We start from the raw sequence: 23,940 nt of genomic DNA, 5'->3' as shown, positions 1-23,940 counted from the left end.
CAACATTGTCAAAATGATCCCTGTTCACACGGATCTGCGAAAATGACTAAAGACACTATTATTCATGCCAGGCCAGTAGGTGGCGATGTCACTAAGAAACACTACGTTCCTACAGACTGAACAAGTAATACGCATGCGCAGGATGTCACATTTTTCACAAATGTGTGTTTCTGTAGTTTACACAGAGACAATAACGGCATCATTTTCAAAAGTTTGCGTTTCCAACGACATTATGTAAATGAACGTTTTCTGTTTTTAGTGCAAAACGGTGTCATGTAAACGACCCAGCGGCAACCACCATAAAAGTAATTAAACAGATTCCTAAAACAATTCTAAACTTTTATTTTCTAACAAGAGTGAAAAGAAACAAAGGCAACATTTAAATGAAAATGTTTATACACAAACTCACGACAATGCGTGTCTGCAATACCAATAATAATAATATAATAAGAATTATTAGAACCCCAGCAACAATAGAAGATGGAAAAAAAGGGAGTTAAAGTGAGATTTTGTACAGTTCCGTGGAGAGGAAGAGGGGAAGAGAGCAGGTAGCTTAAGAGAGACAACAGTATCACTGAAAGGAAATGACAATGAAGACAGTAAAACTTAGAGGAAGAGGAAAAGAAAGAAAGGACTATGCAGTAACCTATCTTAGGAAAAGTAGCACCAGAACGTAAATGCCTTTGTTTTTTCCATCACACTTTCAAAATATTGTACTAGTTTTATTCACAATGTCGAGTCCCCCTGACAAAATGTGAGACTCGGTACAAAAAGAATACGGTGTCATCATGGCAGCGATACCAGTCCTCTGATAAACGCCCCTCCTCTGCCTGGCTGTCAAGTGTGAGTGTGTGTGTGTGTGTGTATACCTGGACAAGTCGTATTATGCAGCACACGGCATTTGCGTTAAGAACAGTTTGGTACATCAATATTGTAAAGACAGCTTGACTGCAGGGCAAAACCCATTTTCTCCTTCCTCTAAGAGAACAGAGACGTGCAGCCCGCGTCAGTGAACTGTTCAGGATGAGGTGTGTGAACAGAGGCCAACGGGAAGAAAAACAGGAAAAAGTGCAGCGGTTAGTATGGTGGGGAGCGTCCATTTGATGGGTTGAAAAGAATAATTAAATGTGAGCTTATTATGTGAGGAAATGAGCCTGAGCCCTGTGTTTTTCTGTCTCTGTGGTTCTCCTCTCAGTCGCCATCTGCCCCTCCACTGCTTCAGGAAAACATCACCAGATCTGCAAGACAACAGCCAGTCAGTTTGTTTCTGATAGTCCTCGTGAATAAAAACATGTGCTTGCAGTTTGATTTTGAGTGGGTACCTCTGTGTGGATTTGGGGGCGGTGTGTGACTGACGGGTCTCGTCTTCTTGCATTCAGAAGCCTCTGTGGATTTTGGCCCGCCTTCAGTTTTCTGGCTCTTTCTCTTCCTCTTGGTGTCCTTTGACTTGTTGCCACGACCTGAGCTTCTCTGTTCCTGCAGCTCAATCTGATTTCACACACAAAAAAGTAAAGTCTGATTATGAGGGAGCCAAAATGGCAGCAAAAGAAGAAACATTTCTTGTTGAGCAGCTTGAACATGATTTCAAAACATTTACAAAGATCTACAATAGTGAATCCAACTCTGACAGCAATAGTGTTGCTTAACGCCGGGTACACACTGCATGGTTTTGAAAGTCGTTGGATCGTTACACGACGGATCAGCGACGGTGGTCACACATTACACATGGAAACTATGTTTCACAACCAAACCTACAGGAAATAACGTAAGATCGTGCACTTATTTGCAGGTAATGAAATACGAACTTTCCCTTGCCCTGTATCTTGTGCCCTCAGTGGCCATAGGTCATCAGCCCATCAGCCCATCTCTCAAGAGCGCATCTTTGATCATACATAAGATGAACAAGCACCAATTTGCTTTAGATTTGGGGAATTTGTCTGCGATTTCCACAAACCTGCCGGGGAGTGATTATCAGGGCTAAAATCGAGCAGTGTGTGTACCCTGCAAAAGTATGGCAAGGTCACTGAAATTAAATATATTTGTTTACAACATTGACAAAGGCACTTTCAAACACACAGCCTTCACAAAATGTCACATGACCTTTAAACAGAAAAATGCAGTTACAATAGGATTACTCATCTAATTGCAAATCAACTCCAATTTAACAGCTTAAGGAGTTTGACAGCCATTAAAGTTATCTTTTATAAACTATGGCCAAAAGCGTTTTTTTTTTTTTTCATTTTTTCCGAGGCTAGCAGTGCCACATTTTTTAAACGCCAGCAGCGTGACGAGGTGCTGAACGTCTACTTCACACTGATAACTAGCTGGTTTACACCAGTCACCGAGAGTTGAAGAATGTTCAACTTTGGGTAAAACAAAGCATTCATCACTGTCACTTTTTACCCAACCGTCCAATCACAGAGGAGGGGGGGGCGGGATAAATACAACACCGACCAAACACATCATTCTGCTTGTACAATGTCAACAGATGACAACAAGCATTATAACGGAACAATTTATACAGCTAGGTGTTTTCAGCTGGCTAAAAACACTTTGGTGGACACACGGCCTATGTGAGAAAAAGCTGTAACACTAACAGTTCAAGTAGGTAACAAGGTTAGGACCAGGTCTGATATCGCTAACAGTTGAGGGGCCAATTGCATAAACACAGTCACTGTGTTAAGATGGTGTCTTAAGAACTAGTTTGACCAGCTACCAGTTATCTAAGGGGTAATCATTCTTTCTTTTTGGATTCCAATCTACCTTTTTATGTAATGAACAAATTAGATGACTAACTTTTTAGTCTAAGACTGGTCATAACTTTTTTTTTAAGATTAGTCTCATGTATCAGTTAAAGAAATTAAATAAGGAAAGACAATGACATTAAATGACAAGGAACAAAAGAAAACAATGAAAAAAAATGGTAAGCTAAAGAGAATTAAATGAAAGGAATAGGACAAGAAAAGGAAAAATAAAGAGAAGGTAAAAATAAGAACAGGAAATGGATATATGGAATGTATAGAAATGGAAATGAAAAGAACAGGAAAAAGAAAATAATGAAAATGTAGTGAAATGAAATAGAAAAGGAAAAATAAACAGGAAAAGAAAGAGAGAGGAAATAAAATGTAAAGCTAAGAAAACGGGAAAGGAAAAATAAATAGGAAAAGAATAAGAACAGGAAAAAGAAAACGGAAACAAAAACATAATTGACATGAATAATAATACAAGGACAAAGAAATTAAAAGAAATAATGAAAGGAAATGAAATTGAAAAGGAAATGGTAAGACAAAAAAGGAATAAGAAAGGAAGGAAAAAGGTCAAATAAAAGGAGAAAAAAGAAAAGCCGCTGCCTTATGTAAATAACTATCAGTTAAGCAGTGTTCATCTGGAAATTTGATTTCGATTAGTGACATTACATATACTCAGGTACTTATACATATACTAAGGCAAAAAAAAAATCTTTTAACTGAAAATGTTTCCTCGGCCAAACCCCATTCCACAGCCAACACACACACACACAAAGACTTGACTCTTTGTGATGTGTTAAAGTTATGCAAATGGTTAATTATTTGTATGACTACAAGTTTTTATTTCTCAAACAATAAAAGGCCAACAGAGCTTTTGCCGCAAAGTGAGCTAATATCACAAACTCTACATAATATAATATCTGTTTTTAACCTAGCAATTATACCCTGGACATTATATAAATTTTTTTTTAACCTGAGCATTATAATAAGAATTATAACGCATGTTCTAACTCATCCTGTTAACAATGAGGGAAACTAATAGCACCAGGATGAGAACAAAAAGCGCATTTATGGTAGGGATGGGCATTTCAAACAAAAATAATACTCGATGATCGCTGGGAATTATTCGATTGTTATTCAAATCGCACCCCTTCCCCATATGCTCACCGGTAAAACGCACTCGCTCAAATTTCGCTCCGACATCACATTTCTCTGTACTGTAGGCCTATACATGTAGCCTGGTTCTACCAGACTCTCGTACATTTCATTTGTACAGAGAGTCTGGCCTCGCTCCATTGAGAAACGTTTACTTCCTTGTAGGCGGGTTCTCTGTTAAAGTTCAAAACTATTGGATCTGCCCAGAGTCACTCAGGATCTGACATAGCCAATCGCTAACGTGTGGTCGTCCGAATGATCAGAGGATTATGTTTAGAATAAGATGTCTGTCTTTTATAAAGTGACGAGAATACTTTTTGTGCGCAAAAAAAAAAAAAAAAAAAACGACTTTATTCCATTATTCATTTCCTTCTCTCTGTTCCTCGAGTTTTGATAAAGCAGCGCGTCTGTGTGTTGTACATCACACGTAGGCTCACTATTGGCCGACGCTAGTCATGTGTGTGATCACATCAACGTCATCGTTCTCAGCCACTCCCTCTATTCGCTGATTGGTCCTACAAAAAATTTGTTTCTGGAAACCTAAGAATATACAGCAGTCCCAGACGTAGTACTGAAGGAAAATGAAATTGAGCGGAAGTACGTAGGAGGGCGGAGCCAGGCTACTATACATGTAGCCATTAAAGAAAACGCATGTAGTTTCATATGAATTATTTAAATAATACAATGTTATTTTTTAATTTCATCTATGTTGATTATATGAATAGTGAACAGCATGAGCAAGAAAGGATCATTAGATATGCAATATATCAGGATGTGGTGTAGAATTCTGACCAGCACTGCCACTGACGCCAATTATGGTAATACCTTCAACGTTAAAAGGATGATACGACAAATATTTCACTTTCCTTGGACACAGCAACCTTTTCACGAATATATGCAGGGTTTCCCATACATTCATTAATTTGTGGCGGCTCGCCACATATCAACGCTGACCGCCACGGATTGATTCAGATTTTTAAACTATTTAATATGGGTAAAATTGTATTTTATTCGCGCTGCTTGCTCCCCCTCTCTCTCACAAACTGACAATGGAGGCACGACTAGCCCCTCCTTCTCTTACCGCACGATCTGAATCAAAACATGAGCATGTAGAGGGCGGAATGTTGCCGGTGCTTAATGCTTATTCCCCCAGCGAAGATTCCAGAATCAATCCGGAGTTGAATGGTTAGTATAATGAACACTGTTGCTCAACATAACTCTGAGAAGTTGTCTAGATGTTAAGCGCGGTCGCGTTTCATTACAGATTCACGCAAAACTTTTGCGATTTTTTTTTCTAAATATCAATTAACGTTACAACTATTGCGAAATGACGGCGTTTCCATTAACCGATGTTATGCGACTAAACGTAATTTGTTCCTCTCGCGATCAGTCATTCCAAAAATCATTGTAACGGACGTTGGTAGGTTCATATCACAGCCAACAGACTAGACATTATATTATATATATATATATATATGATATATTTAACTTTGATCACACCCTCTCACAAGGGTGAATACACCTCGTCTTTCCTTAATTTAAGACCTATTCAAACTAAAAGACAATTATTACACTATTTGTAAGCCTTTTTACAGCCTTAAAATTAAGAAAAGTGAATTCAAGACATTAAGGACAGACGGGAACCCTGCAGTTGACGGAAATCCGTCGTAAAATCGCTGCAATTAACGGAAATCCGTCGTAGCAACGGAGAACTTTAATCCCTGTATACTGCTTACAAATATAACAATTATGAGGTAACAAAAATGGTCCTCACAGCACAAATCTGGTGATCTGAAACTCTCTTGCCTCACCTGTATGAGTGTGTGCAGAGCATCATGGGGCGGCTGTGATGCTGCCTGTAGGATCCTGTAAATGGTGTGTGTCTGGTCAAGCGTGACCTCTAGCAGGTCCCCTTCTAGCTGAAGCTCCTCCAGCTGTTCTCTAGTGGATGTGCTCAGCTCGATTACTGGCCCTTTAAGACACGACACTAGTGACGACAGAGACTCCACCCCTGACAAGAGAGAAGAGCAAATGGGTTAAAATTGAATTTAAGCAGTTTGATTACTCATATCATGGAGGCTAGTGAACAAACAAACCTGTAACATCATGAGTGCTTGACTTCCTGGCAATTCCATTCTCGCATCCAGACTGCACAAGACGATGAAAAAAAAAAAACGTTTTACAAATATGTTTGTATGTTTACATTGGTTTGAATTCATGAATGTTACAACTGCACTCCCTTACCGATGTGCCATTGGCAGCCTTCTCTTCACTCTTTTTTGGCGAGTTAACATCCTCCGTCAGATCGATAACTCCATCTTCCGTTTCCTCAGAGTCAGACAGCACAATTACAGCATCCCCGTTCCATTTCTTTTTCTCCACTGGTTCTTCCTCTTTTATACTGACCATTTCCTCCTTCACTTGTTGCACACTCTCTAGCGCCCTCTGTACTTCTGGAGTGTCTAGTGCCTGTTTGGCTCGACCCTGCCAATTAATGGCTCTCTCTGTAAGACACTGTAACGCCTCTCCCTCTGGCAGGCGTACAGGTAACCTCTGCAGAGCCACCAGCAGGGCTAGAATGGTTTCTAGCCGTGGCCGCCGGGATCGTTGGCACCGCGGACAGAGGAAACGTGTGTTCCAGTCCCACCAGCAGAGGGGCTTTGTGTGTGTGTCGGAGGAGCCCAGCAGTGGTGGAAAGGGCACACAACCTCCGTGGAACCAGTCTTTGCACAGATGGCACCGGTGAAGCAAGGGGTGGGGCGGACCATTGCACACGCATACTGATTGGCTAGGGTTGAGGGAAGGGGCGGAGCCACCATTCAGCAGTACAGGACTGTCTGAGTCGAGGGGCGTATCTGTCTCCATAGAGTCACTCTGTTTCCTTTCCATCTTGATGCCGTTCTGGTCACCGTTTGCTCCTTTTTCCACACCGGGTTTAGTTAAATTAACCTGCTGAAGACGAAGAAGGGCCTCTTTCTCCAGACGCTCCCCCTCTTTGAATGCCATCACCTGATATTGATAACGTAAGTCACATAAATATGCAAAACTCAAGTTACAATGCGATTGGGAAAAAATATAATTATCTAGGCTGTGTTCCAAAACCTAGTGAGCATCCTCAGCATCCTAGAGCCGAAGGTATACATACTTAAGGTCCTTGCACACGAAGTTCGAAATTTCCACACGTTAAAAAATAAATACGGCCTCATGTTGTCAATCACGTTTACACACTGTCTCCGGAAATTTCGTCCGTCATAAATTTCAGATCAGGTTCAATTTTCTGCGTCTTTCGCATCCGTAGCAAGCACTTTGAGAGGTGTTTTGACAATTCAGAGCCACAGTATGACGAATACAAAAAACACATTCAAAAATTTTTGACTTAGTGTGCAAGGACCTTTAGTCTTAAATTATGGCCAAAACTAGGCATCTTTGGAGACAGGACAGTTAAGTTACTAACCTTTTAGAACAGCCTTTGCATCTGAAGTGTACTTATGCCTTAAAATACTACCTCTGTAGCCAGCTCACTAGGTTTCAGAACAGAATTTTGGCCATACACAAGAGTCAGACAAACTGGTAGTCAGATGTATGAACACACTCAAAAGGTAACAGTAACTCACGATAGCTCCTGGGTCTCGAAGGTCCTGAGCAGTGAGACCTAATACATTGACATCAGAATCTGCTTCTGTACCCGATGAGTTCTCCTCCCTCTTCTTGCTCTTCTCAACACATGGGCACAACACCTGCACAGAGGTAAGGGGTAAAACATTGTTGTGTAAAACTAAATAATGACTATTTTTGATGTAAGAAACCCTGAATAACATGATTACAGAGACAAAGGTTTAGCCGGCGCCTTTTAAGGAGGAATTAAGGCCCTTGTATACTTCACACCAGTTCATTCTTCAATTCCGCTTGATGTCATTTTGAATAAAATCAGGCCAAAAAAAAGTTTGTTTCAGTTTGCCAAAGCAAACTTTCTGGAAAAGTTCGCTCCACTACCATTGGTCCATGAAGATTAGGTAGGTGTGCTCTGGGGCTCCACTTTATTTATTTATTAATAAATATTTCTTTATTCTGTTCAGTCCTTTTAGGTCAGACACCTGTGAGTAAAAATAGTATCACACTGGAGAGCTGCTTTATAGTAGAAATTGAAAGTTGTAATTCTAATTGAAAGCAACACTGAAAATGTTTTTCATATTTAATACTGTAAAGCTGTTGCTTTAAAGCAATCTATTGTATAAAGTGCTCTATAAATAAATGTGACGACTGGAGCACCAAATTGCAGTGCAGGTGCAAACACATCCACAGATGCTTTCTTAAATCCACGTTATTCAAGTTATCCAAGTTATTTTTTGATTGAGAGGAAAGTGCGCAGCACAAATTTACATATTCATCTAAATGCCATTCCCAGCAACATAGGTGGCATCGGGGTGTTCGCTAAAAATATACCACTTCTCAGGTATTTCAAACTTCTTTTCATCCCAAAGCAAAGAACGAAAAAAACTTTGCCATGAATATATCAGGGCGTTTAGAAAGCATCAGTGTGTTCACCTCTAGCAGACTGTGCTGGCTGTTCTTCTTCAGGAAGGTTTTGCTGGCTTTCTCTCTCCACGAGTGAGCGCTGGCCACCTGCAGCTCCAGCTGCTTCAGCTCCTCCATCTTCACTGGCAGGTCTCGCCCAATGGCCACCAAACCCTCCAGGTCATCCAGACACGGGTAGTGCTCGCCGTTCTTCTCCGCAAGAGATTAGAGGCAGAAGAGACATTCACACTTGGGTCAGAACCTTGGGGCAACATTAATTCCAGTTTATCAGAATAGATGAATAATTCTTACCTGAATTTCCTCTAGATCCGTGACCCAAGCGCGAGCTCGGCTTAAGCAGGCCTGCAGGGACAGGATGTTGGGCAGCTGCACTGGTATTAGCTGAGCCTCGTTCACGATGGCCTCCAGCGTTGACAGATGGTGTTTCTGCCTGCTCGCAAGAGACAATTGAGAGATGAAAATGGAGGCTGTATTAGTGTGGTGACAAATTGTACCCTTCTCTTGAACCATCTCACCTGTCCTCCAGACAGATCTGTGCCTTCTCCTCCCAGCGCTCGGCTATGGTCAGTAGCTCTTGCAGTTCAGCCATGGCAGTCTCCACCGATATGCTCTGTGGTACGTTACAACCCGCCTCCATCAAGTTCCTTAGCACAGCTAGAGTCACCTCGCTCCCCTCTGGCCCTAATGTTCTCCTGACCTCTCCCAGCCAGCGACCCTGCTCCTGAAGCCCGCTCAGGAGCTCACATGCCGGGGCAATAACGGGCAACGACGCTCCCTCCTCCAGCAAGGCCTGGATCTCGCCGGCCGGGGGCAGAGGAGAGTCCTGCTTCCACTCGCCCTTGGCGCTGTTAACTAGAGCTTGAGCACGGGAATCAAACTCCTCTATCTTCTGCAATAACGCCTAGAAAAGACAAGATGTGGTTACACTGATGGCTAATGCATGCGGTTGACACCTATTAGGCTAATTTGTTATACGACATCTTTAGCCTATTTCCCCTTCTTACCTGCACTTCCTCCTGCGGTTTCATAACACAGGGCAGGTTCTGCATGGTGTCCACCAACATCCTCAGCTCCTCCAGACTCATTCTACTGCTCTGGCTGTTGCTGAGGAGCTCTGTGCTTCTGCTCTCACACTTGTTTATGTCTGTGAGGACAGAGTTGAGGCGCTGGAGCAGCTCATTATTGGGGAACTTCTTGTCAGCTGCCTCTTCTTTTAGAACCTCCAGTTCTTTAATGTCTGAAGAGAGAAGAAAAACATGCATTTGGGTTTTAGGCTTTTTAAGCAATGAATTTGCATGACTTTTCCATTTGTTCATTATTTAATAGGCAGAAACTGTGAGTAAATCTGTATTAAAAAAAAATCCTAATATTTAATCCTTATCCTATTTTTTTTTTACTCACAATTTCTACCTATTAAAAAAAAACTTAGAACTTGACATAACTAGAAACATGTATATTCATTATAAACATGACTATGTTTTAAGATTTTATTAAGTAACAATTTTTCCAGGTCTAGATATCACACTTTTAAAATTAGTCTCTAATCATATATCCAAGGTAAAAAAATATATATATATATCAAGATTTTTAGTTGTTTTAGCTAGTTTCAATACTGGTTTTGTATATTTTAAAACATTTTAAGTCTTCTTGAGGCCCCCTTGGACGTTTGCTCCAGGTTCCTGGTTGAGATCCATTGGTTTAAGACTACATAATGGTGGACTTTGACATTTCCAGTCAGACTAATAAGAACTATTTGCAAATGCAGAGAGATAGTTGCCAAAGGGAATGCAGTTACCTATTTTGTTGCCTTCTTCCTGTTCTAGAGCTTCCTTCACTCGGTTGGCCCATGAGTCAAAAGACTCAGCGCGAACTTTCAGCCGATGCAACATGGCCAAGAGTTCGTCCAGAGTATAGCGATACCTATAGAGAGGAGGGACCGAGAGCACATAAGACACTCCGGATACCAAGAATGTCATTAGTAAGAACTCACAGACAGGCACAGTACTGGTTTACCTGAGGTAGAGTTTTTCACTGGGGCAAGAGCAGAGGTCCTGTGCATGGTAGAGGCAGACAAGACGCTCTGGGCAGTTCGAACATGCCAGGGCTGAGAGGAAGCAGGTGGTTTTACATTTGTCACACTGCCTTTCATCATCAGGCAGTAACTCGAAGGCCTCCCTTTCAGCTTCCTTAATGCCCTGAGAGATGACACCACAATACAAGAGCCAGCAACTTAATTTATTTGTGCGTGTTTGTGAGTGATGGCGGTTTTGATCAAAGAGCAGCTGTCAGGAGTACTTATGCATCATGACCATTGGTCTGATTCAAAACCTAGCAAGATGCCAACTTAGCATTTTGGACAGGTTAACTATAAACAATGCAGAAGCATTTTAACAAAAACATTATAAGGTGAATAAACTGGAGACAGACAGACAATTATGCAACCATTTCCTCATGAACAGCACAAAACAGAACTTATTATTATTAAACTACCTATTTACTATGGAAAAACATCTGTTAAAATGAACCACATTAACTAGTCTATAAACACAAACTATGGTTAATTTATTAATTTCAATTGATTAAAATCTAATGTTATCATTTATTATATTATTATATTATATTGTATTTTTAATAATATTTGTATGAATGTTTTTATAAAACTCTTAGATCAGTGGTAGACTTCCATTACTCTGCTGTGCTTTACTTCCTGTTGTAAATTTTTATACTCCATTCAAATATCTAGATCTTTTTTTTATATTTGTAGCCAATCAGTCTCCTTGCCCAGATGTTTTCCCTCATTCTGCAAACAAATCATCCCACTTACCCTTTCCAGCAGGCTTTTGCGTAGTTTTCTCTCCTCTTGTACAATGATGAACATCTCCCTGTGTGTGGCGGCAGCCAGGTTCAGATCCAGCTTCTCTGGGCAGGCCGCCATCTTGCAGGTGAGTTCCTCATGAGAGAACACGCAGTAGCGCCTCAGCCGCCGGTAATGCTCGATACACGAGCGCCCTGTGGGCAGCTAGCACAGAGACAGGAAGAGCAACAGCCTCAGTAACACACAACTGGTAAAGGTAGTTTTTCAAAGGTCTAAATCAAGGCGTAGTTATTTCATTACCCAGTCTGCAGTGCAGAAGTTGACCGCTTCTGCAAAGTTATATCCCTGATTGAAACCGCTGTGATAAGCTCGTGGAAAAGTGATGACGAACTCCCCAGCACACTGATTAGTCCGAACCACCTGTCAATCAAAACATGTATTACAGCCAATTAATAGTTTTTATATGATATCACACCCTTATAAGAACACCCACCTGGAGGGCAAAACAAGGCTTTCCTCCATTGCCCACAAGTTATTTTTAACAGGTTTGTACTGAGCACTAATGTAGTAAGACAGTGATATTAAAGGACCAAATTCAATATACACCTTAATAATGCGTACAATGTACAGGAAAGCAGACGAACCTAGAGATATAAGCGTAATGCACAGTTTCTTGTAGAGCGTTTTTAAATAGAAAACCATTATAAAAGAAAGACCTCAACCATATAGTGTGTTGCATGTGAATTTTTAGTGACTGAAATACTGCAGCGGATGCTTAATATGGATCACACCAAACTTGCTTTTCTACTGTTGAGAGGTGATCTAAATATTTGTTGCTTGTAACAGATGGAAAATTGACAGCTTTGTATGGCAGTTCTATGGATGTTTTGTCTCCACGTCAGTCACCTGACTGAAAACAATGAATTGAGATCAGTGTTTTGAACGCCCATTCACACAATGCATGACGTTTTGTATATATAAAATATATATATCTCCATATATATATAGACAGGCCATCATGAAGCAGCCCTAAAAGACATATCAACTTACCAAAAATAGCTTTTATAGAATTTCATTGGGTTTTTTTCAGGCCTCATGACACATTCTTAATTTAGTGGCTTAATAATACAAACTCATTACCTTAAATACACTAATGATGATGAGTATGTGTGAGTGTGTGTGTTACAAACCGGAACTCCGTGACTCATGAGTATATTCGGGTTCATGATGGTGACAAGCTGGTGGAGCAGGTCTGGCTGACACTCAAAGAGCTCAGGTGTGAGTTTCTTCATCACCTCCTCTAACTTCTCTGCAGATGATGAAGGCACACCATACCATGTTTTGGGCTCACCCCTAAAAAACAGAAATTGACAATACACACAAACGTGGTCACTAAACATGCCTTCCCAACAAATTTTACTATTAAAAGAGAATACAAAGTAGTTGAAGTGCAAGATATTTTAGGAAAGTCTTTGCAAATAATAGAAGAGCTGTCAATTTGTTAGTCATATTATCAAATATTATTACTATTTAAAATAACAGTTTTACTACATAATTAAATTCTATATATTCCTGTGATAGTCATTTTCAGCAGTCTTCAATGTCACATGACCCTTTAGAAATTATTCCAATATGTTGATTTGTTGCTCAACCAACATTTATTATCATCAATGTGCTGCTTAATATTTTTGTGGATACTTTTTCAGGATTCTTTGATGATTAGAAAAGAACAGCATTTATTTGAAATAGATATAATTATTAAAATGTTGCTGTCAGTTTTGATCAATTTAATGTGTCACTGCTGAATAAAAATCTCAATTTCTTAAAATCTTATTGACCTCAAACATTTGAACAGTAGTGTACCATGTTAAAGTGTTTATAAAACCGTGTACATTTACCAGTGCAGCTCCATTGTAGGAGCTGAAAGATGCTACATAGTATATTACATAAAAGCCTCTTTATGCATTACCAGTGTAAATAGTTGATAGAGTAACTCCAGTGATCCTCTATGTGCCAACAGAAAGCGGAGAAAACCATGCCCACATACAGCCATGGCACCTTCATTCCCGAGATATCTGCATTAATGTGGCACAATACTGACTGCTCCAACACTGGCATAACGTTCAGATTCCAGCCGCTGCGGGCATATTTCTGCAATAGGAACAGGATGGAGAGCTTAATTTGCTCTTCTTGACCAAAACATTGAAAAATGAAAAGGGGAAAAAAATGACAAACCTCTTCCTCGTCTGTTAAGTGTCTCTTGCCGTTGTTAACGGGAAAACCACTACCAAATTCCTTTGAGTGAATGTCCGCACCATATTCTACAGTAACGTCCTCTTCAATACTACTAACCAACCTCCAAAACTCCTTTTCGACCAGCTCTGTGGGCACCATCTAAAAAAAAACACACACAGATAAGTAAAGGACCAATTTAATGTCAATGAAATGACTTACACTTGTGCATTGTGTCTGTGTGGTCTCAAGATTGAGTAAGGTGAGGGAAAAACACTCACATGAACAGGCATGTTGAAGTAGTCAGCTTTAAAAGTGTCGGCCATCTCACCGAAGCTCTGTAACGTATACTCTCGCGTGGCTTGCTCGAAACCAAACGCCTCTGCTGGCTTTTTACACTCCTAAACAGAGAAAACACACATTTAACTGTGATTAATATACCAAGAACAATAAGCAGCAACAAAAAATAGATCAACAGTCACTTAAAAAACTTAAACTTAACAAACATATGCAATTGCCCAAAATAGCCCTACTTTCTGTAGTATTTTTTCTACCGAAACATCCTGTATAACACCAGAATAAAGCAAGTTTCATTTCCGTCTGGTCTCTCTCACCTCTGCTATACATTTGGGACAGCGCCAGTTGCCCTTGGGTGGGTCTGTGAGAGGAGGTATCAGGCAGAACGTGTGATAATTATCATCGCACCCATCACAGAGCAGCAACTTCTCGTCCTCGTCCCCGCGTCCGCACATCCGACACACAAACGAGTCCATCTGCCAGAGATTTCAGTTAGGGCATGCAAAAGATCACATTCTTTAGTCTAAAGTTAGTCAAATCAAACATGTTGGTTTATCCTAAAATAATATCTGAGTCAGATTGGAAATGATCTAAATTATCACAGTTGTTGGTGCAAAAGACATATGCATGACATACTTGGCACACACTAGGTAGGATTACATATACTAATTTGTCACATATTTGTTTACATGTGTAGTACATGTTTTCCAAACAAAACTACATGACTAATTTTTACCTTGCTGTCAGAGTTCTTTTTAGATACGTCAGAAAAGCTTTTTAGGCAAATATATACCGTAGTAAATATCCCTCACTGACCAGTTTGTAAGATGTAAATATAAACATTTTTACTTTCATAAGACGTAAAACGTATGTAAACATACACATTACAAGGTATATTTGAATTCTAATAAGAAATTAGTCAAATTCAAGTGTTTACATGGTTAATTTTTTACAACCTCGTCCAATCAGTTCAAAATTTAAATCGGCTTTTCAGTCCGATTCCGCCATCAATCCAATAACTAACACATTATTTGCTTTCATGATGTACATATAGTCACTAATTCATGTCTCAGAAGCACAAAAATACTCTCAAACTTACAAACTGTGAGCTATTGAGGTTGCGTCGGAGTCTCATGGTCATCTTAGTGCAGGGTTCATCGCCGGGTTCACTCGAATCGCCAATGTGACTTTTGTCATCATCAACATCCTCCTTGACGATGAGATTTGGGGGTGGTGGAGGAATGTCTGGATCTGATTTCGTGACCGGTGTCTCTCCTGGTTCATCCTTCACAGACGCAGATGCAACACTGTCCCGCACTATTACCGTCTGCGGCAGTTCATCTAAAGAAAGGGTTTAATAACTGCATATGCACATTTATAAAAACACAACCATATATTGAGGAACTACATTTCAGTTGAGCCATTCCTATAATTATGTCATGATCACTAAAATGTGTGTGCATGAAAACTGCAGACACAAACCTTTCTTTCGCGTCTTGTCTCGAGCTACAAGACCCAGCCCCATCATTTTAGGTCCAGCCCCATAGATCTGTAGTTTTTTCAGCTCAGGGTTCTTCTCTATGTCTTCTTCTGTAGGCTCCGGCTAATGGGTGCAAGTGAAAGACTGTAAGTGAACTACAGTGACAGAGGTGACGAAATATCTCAAGAGGGTTTTCCTTAAGTTAACCCTATCTTTATCACTAAAAGCCACAGTATAAAGCTTGTTTAGGATGGAACGTGACTTCCACTAAACAGCTTTTTCCATGAGGGATCCTTGATTGTTCATGCTATCAGGCTATTAACGTTCCACTACTTTTCTCATTGTGGTAAAGCATCAGAAAAGATTGGCAAAATATTTTCCATCCATTTTTCTTAAATAAGTCTTAAAATAATTTGTTGATCAAACTGATTGAAAACCACAAATTTATCGATATAAAGCAAAAATGGTTGAGACAGCACTGCAGACTGATAAAGCAAAAGCAAACATGCATAAAGTTAGTTTTGTGCCAGACTTGTTTGCTATGAAGAGGAAAAAAACAATTATTCATTTAAACAATTAATACTGAATGGTATTTCTAAATGGCTAAGTCTGTTATGAAATGACTGACTGCTGAAAAGGGGACTATATTTGACTAAATATAGGTGTAGGTGACTATAGGTGACTAAAACTATATTTAAAAAGGTGAAATACTCTACAATATTTCAGTCAAAGGAACAACAAAAAGCACACTGATTTTCCCTAAACAAAACAGCAACATTCACATACATATATTTATACCTAAACAGCTAACAAACTAAATTTTAACCACTAAAAAATGTCGCACAGGGACTTGAAATCTAAAACTCTATATTGAAAAGATCTATTTAAATTATAAATGAAAAAGAATTGAATGTACCAGTTTTAAGTTTAAACAAGATGCCATTAAAATAACTTTCTTAAAGTTCTCATATTTTGAAAAACTTGTCTAATGACAGTCTAAGGATCTGCAATATTGATTATGAGGCTTAATGTTTATATTAGTAAAATCACAGCAAATAAATCACAAATATTTATAATATCACCCAGCCCTAACTGCTAAATGTACGCAGAAGCACATGGATATAAGCAGCGTTATGACCAGATTAACGTGTCACGTCAATCACAGTGTTTCTGCATGTTCCGTCCCAGAAACCTGTGTCATCTTAAAGCAAAAAACAACTCATTTTAATCTAGCTGCAAGATGAACAATATGAACCAGCCATTAAGAGAACAGCAGTGATAACATGTTATTGCATATCATAGATTTGAAGTAATATGCAGGCCAAAGAGGGGCAACCAGTCCACCACCAGAGGAAAAGTAAGCAAGCCAGCATTGCTAAAAGTGTGGCAAGACAAGCTAAGTGAAATGTGAAAGATGACTGACAGACACTGAGGAAGATGGGATGGATGCACAAAGCAAGAGCTGAAAGAAAAGAAACAAGAGTGAACGACAGCAAGAGGCCGAACAAGGGGTTTTTGAGAGCATGAGGAAACATTAGCGAAGGAGAAAGAAAGTGAGGAATAGGGAGGAGAGGAAAGAACAGAGGGAGCGAAAGAGAGCGAGGCAGTACCGAGGAGATGTTCTGAGAGCCAGTTGTAAGAGGGTGGTGAGTTGGATCCTCTGGACCCTGCATGGGGAGACAACAACCAAAACAAAATGGATTCCAGAGAGAGACAGAAGGAAAAAACAACAACCATGTGCGACAGGACAGAGTCAATCTGGGGATAGTAACGTATTAAAAATGTGTTTTTTTTTATGTCTGAGGTGATTTAAATTTCAGACAAAATATTGCGGGAAAAATCAAGTCAGCGTATGTGAAAATGTACAACTGTTCAGCTGCAACATTTTTCTTTGTTGTATTTGCACATGATTGTTCAAAGGATAACAAACTTAACCATTTATTTCAAATAACCTGAAAAATATTACATGTATACCAGTGAAAAGTTTGGATACACCTACACGTTCTTTATCATGATTATATTTGACACATTTTTAAATAACAGTAGAAAGTCTAAGAGTCTTCACTATGAAATAGCACAACTATATCAAAACTATGATGTATTGGAGCTTCTTTGACAGCCCTGCACACTCTGGACATTCTCTCACCCAACTTTATGAGGTGTGTCCTGGGATGATGATATATATTATTAAAAAGTACCTATGTTGGAGACTTTCCATGCACTATGCAGGGTCCCAAATACCTGTTATAAAATAATAAGTTCTTTAAACATTTGTAAAGAAATTAATATGTACACAACTTTTATTTGTCTACAAAACTCATTTGAAACATTTAAGCAAAAGGCTTTACTTCAAAAGTTAAGATCTTGAAAGAAATTCTGTTAAGTGTGTCCAACTTTTTCCTGGTAGGTTGTTTTAGTTCTTTTTCATATTTGAACTAGGACGTAAACCAACAGAACAACTGGTTTAGACAAAATATTAAGAGGGGAACGGACATTCAAGGAATGGGGGGCAGTCTCATGAAACAATTACAATTGTTTAGTGAATTAGAAATTAGTGAGGGAACCACAAAAGGTTTTCGCTCAACTCTAAACCTATGAAGATGTCTGCAGCTGATACTACAGATAAGTTTATTATCACTAATGCTATGAATCCATTGACCACGCTAATGTAATGGGCAGGCAAATTAAAAAGCCAAACACCCGCAAAATAAATGCTCGGAAAATGCTGCATCAATGGAAATTATAGGGATGAGAACTGCATTAATATGTAATGGAAATGTATGGTTATGGCCAATGGTTTTAAAGAGACAAAGTGTAATGACAAATGAAAAGCAGAAAGTGATAGAAAGAAGAGAGAGAGGGATGAGGGCAAGATGGACACAATGCTTTCTTTTTTTTTTTTTAAAGCACAGGAAGCAAAGCATGCTGGGAAGCGCCTTGAGAGCATGGTCAGTGCTGATCCAAAAGCGCTCATACATCTCATAAAAGCACATATTTGGATGGATCCATTAAGCCCTGGACAGTTATACATCCATTAAAAGGAAAAGATTAAAGTCATCAGTATGCAAGTTAAGATTACTAAAAATAAAGATTACACTAGTAACTAACAGAGCATACTGTAAATGTAAACACTGATTTTGACAAATTACATTTATTTGTTAAGGTTACACATTAAATGATGCTGTTTTTAAAATCACTGCACTGGCTTTTTTCAAATCCAATTTATCATCAAATACTTTTGTCACTTAAATGAAGAGATCATTTTATATTCACAATAAAATTACATAACAACAGTTCAATGACGACAAAGTTTTAAAAGTTAACATGCGCAAACCAGAAACATCACTCACCTCAGGCTGAAGACGATTGGCTCGTCGCCCATAGCTTGTCATCTTGGACGGCGGGACTGATTGGCGGAGAGGAATGGAGTGTGGTTTGTATTCCCGGTCAATCTCATCACTGTCATACGGCCTGGGTTTACATGGCTGGATATGCCGAACACATACGCGTCAACCTTACACTCACAATAAGAGCAGTACGTCTTTTATGGCCACATTTATGTGAACTATATTCTGATCATATTCTGCTTAAAGACCCATTCACACCAAGAACAATAACTATAAATATAACCATTTATAAACTATCCTCAGCATCTCCACTTACTGTTTGGGGGATGTCGTGGCCTAATGGTTAGAGAGTCAGACTGGTAACCCAAAGGTTGTGGCTCCTAACCCTCAATCACTCCCCGTGCGCGACAGCAAAAATGTCTGCCCACTGCTCCGGGTGTGTGTGTGTCCATGGTTTGCAGAGTGCGTGTTTGTGTTCACTACTCACTACTTCTAATGTGTGTGCACTAACTTGGGTTAACATACTTGGCCTTCACATGTCACTATAACAATAACTATATTAGCGTCCACACCAGCGGATGACATAGTTGTTTATTCTAAGTGCGCAGCAGTTTTGTAATCTGCCGCATTAAATGCTTAAGGCGAGCTCTTTAAAGCAGAGAGGATTCTATTTGGAAAAGAATTGTTCTGCAAGTGATTCCAACAGTACCGTTTCTCTGTGCCGTTATAGTTGTGGTGTAGTAGACTCTTCAACTCCTTTATAATTTATAAAGATTTTTCAATCTACATCCTCATCGGTATTTCTATAGTTATCATCCTTGTTGTGAACGGGCCTTAAAGATTTACATTCTGTAAAAGACATTTACCTGCACCACAGAATATTCCTGTGCACATATTAAGCATATTCAAATAAACTTGCACATGCACAATCCTTCCTGTGATTCTCTTACGTTATGTTGGACAGTAGACAAATAACAACATGCAGGTTATAAGTCTTCTTTTAATGACTGTAAAAATAAAATAATCGATAGCTTTATTTTTCACAACTGCCCTTAGCAAACAGAATTATCTTTGTTTGAACATGCGCTGAAATAAATGAATGTTCAGTAACAGTAGGCGTTTCAAATGAGGCATTTACCCAAAATTCAGATCAAAACAGGCATGTTATTCAGGTTAATGTATATACCTAACGCTCACATTATCAAATTCTGAATATTAGAATATCTGTGTGCATGTAAACACTTTCAGAGAAACATTATTTTACTGTAGCTCTTACATAATGCAAAATGTGCACATATTTTCATAAAACAGCCACAAAAAAAAGGTCAAACACTGTACCGGTAAACTGGCTCCAGACTGGAACATCTCAAATGGATAGACGATCCTCTCATAGTGGGACCTCAGGAGAGAGCCAATGTTTTTGCCAGGAGGATAACCGAGTTTCTGTGCCACGCGTGCCCAGCGTCTCTCCTTGCTCACTGCCTCAAAACCTCCTTCCTCTGTCACAATCTACCACACAGGACATACAGGAAGTAAGTTATGGACTTACATCAATGCCAACCTTCATGTCTTTCCAGTTTATGCTGTTTTAAAGATCAATGATATACTTAGGCCCATCTTGTTTGCCTATTATCAATCAAATTACATTAATCAAATCTGTCAATTCCAAAAAAGACTGCAGTATTGACCTTGGCCAAGCTGAACAGATCTAGAATACGTCGTTCTATGTTGGGGATCTTCAGGGAGGATCCCTGGATCTCCCAGAACTTGGCAATTCTGTCCAGATAATTGAGCTTCACTCTTGTCTCAGCCTGAGAAAAAAAAACAAAACAAAAAACAGATGTGTTTCACTGCTTAGTCAACATAAGAACATGTGGGTCATGCTTCATGGAGTAAGACGGGTAGGTGATGAGTTCAACAGGATGCAGCTCTGACCTCAAGCTCGTTGAGCCTTTGAATACGTGGAGTGAAATGGAAACTGTCCACCTCCACGGCAAATGGCGGCTGCCAGTCCTGTAATAGAAAGAAAAGTCAGTTTACATGTGAATATTTTCATAATGACATAACTATAAAGGGATTGTTCACCCAAAAAAGAAAATTCAGCAGTACACAGATGATGATATTTTGAAGAATGATGGCAAACTGTTTTATTGAGCGTTGACTTGAGCAAATAACTCGCTTTTCAAAAAATCTCCTCAGAATACAGTCAATCTAGCAGGTTTGGAACAACTTATCTTCAACAGAATTTACTTTTTGTGGGTGAAATATCCCTTTAAGCATGTAGAAAAATAACTATCACATAGTAGAAGAAAAAAGAAAAAGCATGAGATGATTACGGGAGGTGGGCGAATCTTGCATATTCCAGACTTTTCTGCTATTGGGCGGATTTTGGCGATATATCCCAGTGGATCTGCAAACTCCTCCCATGACGGTTCAAACACTGGACATTCCGGCGGCGGAACAAACTCCTCCCCTCCATCCATCGCTCTGAAAACAAACAATTCAAGTTAAATGGAAATGCACATATCTTCTCAAATTTATCAACAGCACAAGCGGAATTAATTTCTGTATAAAACAATCATACACATCATTCTTGCTGTTACACTGAAGTGAATGTGACATTTTACTTAAGTTATTTTATTACTGAGGTCGAATTGTTTTTATTCATGGTGATACATTTTTCAGCAGTTTTTGCTAATTTGTTTTTAAATAACACAATTATCTATGAAAACTTTTGACACGTATAATTAAAGGTTCAGAGTTCGCCATATTGACACCATCGCTAGATCCATATATAATACCAGCTCAGAAGCAAATGTGTAAAAATGTAATTAAATTAAAGTACATAAACGTGGCGGAACAGGTTTTGCATCTATTAAACTAAAGTTAGGGGACGATGCATCCACTGAACTAATCAGAAAGTTTAGCAGACAAAGGATAAAGTCCTTCCACAGGTACACTGGTCAAAGGAACTGGAGAACGGAAACTAATTTCTTGGAAGCACATATAGAAATGCACCTTATTTCATTTCTATTCTGAAACATCATATTTCTAACTTAAGAAACCCCCTGGCTTTGACCTTGTCTTCCTCTAATCTCAGACCAAACAAAATGGGGGAGGGAGTGAAACATTGTTCATTTAGGCCTTGCCAGGAAAACATAAATAGCCTGCATGCATATCACCAAAACTGTGCCTTATAAAGGAAAATGCCTTATATGACACAGGCCTTTCATTTAGTACTACTTACAAAACCTGGTTTATACTGGTATCTTCCATGTTATGAAAACGACAACAAAATGGATCACGTGACAAAAACGGTTCACACTTCATTTCCCAAGCTAAAAACGATGACATTAACTTCTCGTTTTAACGGGTTAATCCTGATAATAAATAACATGAATATATGTAATAAAATGAACAGGATCTCCACCTGTCTTGCTCAAATGATGTCCCACTCAGATTACATAAAGTTTAGCCATTTGAATCAAATAGATGTTTTTGACAATGGCGTGACAGACGCCAAACGTTAGTTATAAATAAAATAATGGTGGCAGTGGCTGTCTCTCAAAACATAGTTAGCTGCCTACTTAGACAAAAGACATTAGAATTAGACAAAAACACATTAAAGGGGCATATAAAACGGTCAAAACTGCTTTCCAGGATACACAGAACACCAGGGTTTGAAAGACAGTCATAATCCCAAATTTCCTGTAGCTTTAGCCTGCTAACCGGCCTCAACTCGCGTGAGATTCGAGAAAAGCCTTTAAATTCACTGATACTAGTAAAAAGACCAAAAGTATGTGGTGAATGGACACTTTTTAGACGTATCTGTGAAAATTATGTGTGCTTAGGATTTGCTTAGAAAGCAGTTTTATAGAAGTAGCTGGTTAGCTGTCCGGCTAATGATCAAAACAATAAAGCCTCACAATCCGTGTGTAAGTAAGTTAGACCCACAACAAATCCAACAAACGATTCATTTGACGTTAAAGGTAAAACGAACCTCAACATATCCCAAAGTATGAAGACTTAAATAGATTATAAATCCAGTGCGAGGGCCAAACATAAGGACTCAAGCCCAAGGAATGGCTGAGTTGTGGACACGCACACCAGGTGGAGATACTTAACTTGTCTTGGGTCGCAGGTAACGTTAACGTTATGATGTGTGACATTTAAATGGACCATCTGATCGTCTATACCAGGTAAAACACAAACACTTGCGCTAAATCGATATAAATGTAGCCATCAGTGCAGGTTGAATCTGAACAACACAGTCTTACATTTTTTTTGCACTTGGTCTGAGTTCTTCTTATTCTTCGGTGTCGCCTGAGCCCGGTGTGTTTTATTATTTGTGTCTTTCGGGGTCTTGTATGATGATGATCACGGGGTCTATTGTTCGGCAGAGGGTCAGTCTCTGGGTGGCAGTGGCTCTGCGGCCTCCTCGATCAGCCCATCCCAGCACACACACTCTCATACACTCTCATACACACACTCTCTCTCGGTCGGTTAGAGGGATGATGATCGCGGAGATCTTCTTTTCTACTGACTCCAGAACGTCCCGCGTAAGTTGACGTTTTCTTTATAATAACCACTTCGAGCGCGTGCGCAAAATACACGTTTCCAATGTTTTCTTTCCTCGGCACTTATCCACAGTTCATCCTGTCTGAAGTACACGCCATCTTGGTTTCATCACGACCTAAGCACAACTCTCTCAAGATCCATTGATCTCAATTGGGAAAACACGCACTTGACTGGATGCGAGCACGGTCTCATCCCTCCACGCTTCTAGTTACATGTAAACTAGTTCCCTGGACTCGTCCGATTTAATGCAGAAGCACGTAAATTATCGTCCTGGATACAACGGCAAATGCCTGCTGGTTTCACAAGTACTTTAAAAGTGGACTATATATTTTATAATGTCGAATTGTGAATAGTTGTGTGTTGTACAAGTGATGCAGGTAGACGAGCGTACGTGACGCGGAGTGATATTTCACCTCTTTCTTGGAGAAGTAGTTCCAGTGAGTAAAATTTGCGCAGAAGAGGTCAAGCGATGTATGCGAAAAACAAATCGGGTAGCGACAACTAGTGGCAAAACATCGAAATAACCCAAAATAAATTATGTCATCATTTACTCATTTCAGTTTGTGGGTTGGGTGGAATTTTCTTTATTTCCCATAATAGATAATGCAGTAGCTATAAGTTGTATCAGATTTTGTACATAATCCAAATTATGTTTATTACCCAAACTCCCTAATTTTTTCTCCTAAATTTTATTTGTCTCCCATAATGCATTTAATGTCTGTTGCATACTTTAATAATACCAATGACAATAAT

The 23,940-nt window shown here is 39.4% G+C and overlaps 1 protein-coding gene across 4 annotated transcripts; it reads right to left on the bottom strand.

The window, feature by feature from the left end:
- Window positions 1–326: 326 nt before the first annotated feature.
- kdm5c (lysine demethylase 5C) lies at window positions 327–23,403 on the bottom strand. Of its 4 annotated transcripts, XM_081348375.1 has the most exons (28): window positions 22,887–23,403; window positions 20,946–21,096; window positions 20,545–20,622; window positions 20,298–20,420; window positions 19,948–20,118; window positions 18,613–18,747; window positions 16,873–16,929; window positions 15,265–15,385; window positions 14,882–15,123; window positions 14,100–14,258; window positions 13,767–13,886; window positions 13,489–13,647; window positions 13,223–13,404; window positions 12,444–12,606; window positions 11,554–11,673; window positions 11,263–11,457; window positions 10,452–10,633; window positions 10,234–10,358; window positions 9,443–9,675; window positions 8,954–9,339; window positions 8,730–8,868; window positions 8,448–8,627; window positions 7,517–7,639; window positions 6,147–6,911; window positions 5,999–6,050; window positions 5,714–5,913; window positions 1,323–1,488; window positions 327–1,238 (listed from the first exon to the last, which is right to left on the bottom strand). In XM_081348375.1, exons 2-28 carry the CDS (start codon window positions 21,090–21,092, stop codon window positions 1,219–1,221), a joined length of 4,743 nt encoding a protein of 1,580 aa, XP_081204501.1. In that variant the 5' UTR covers window positions 21,093–21,096; window positions 22,887–23,403; the 3' UTR covers window positions 327–1,218. The 4 variants fall into 4 exon arrangements, with proteins under 4 accessions (XP_081204501.1, XP_081204499.1, XP_081204502.1 ...); XM_081348373.1 differs by having other exon boundaries at window positions 13,223–13,647; XM_081348376.1 differs by lacking the exon at window positions 16,873–16,929 and having other exon boundaries at window positions 22,887–23,326.
- Window positions 23,404–23,940: the final 537 nt, after the last annotated feature.

Source organism: Scardinius erythrophthalmus, assembly GCF_964197995.2.
Source record: "Scardinius erythrophthalmus genome assembly, chromosome: 20".
Lineage (NCBI taxonomy): Eukaryota > Metazoa > Chordata > Actinopteri > Cypriniformes > Leuciscidae > Scardinius > Scardinius erythrophthalmus.
This window is presented reverse-complemented; position numbering and strand designations above follow the sequence as displayed.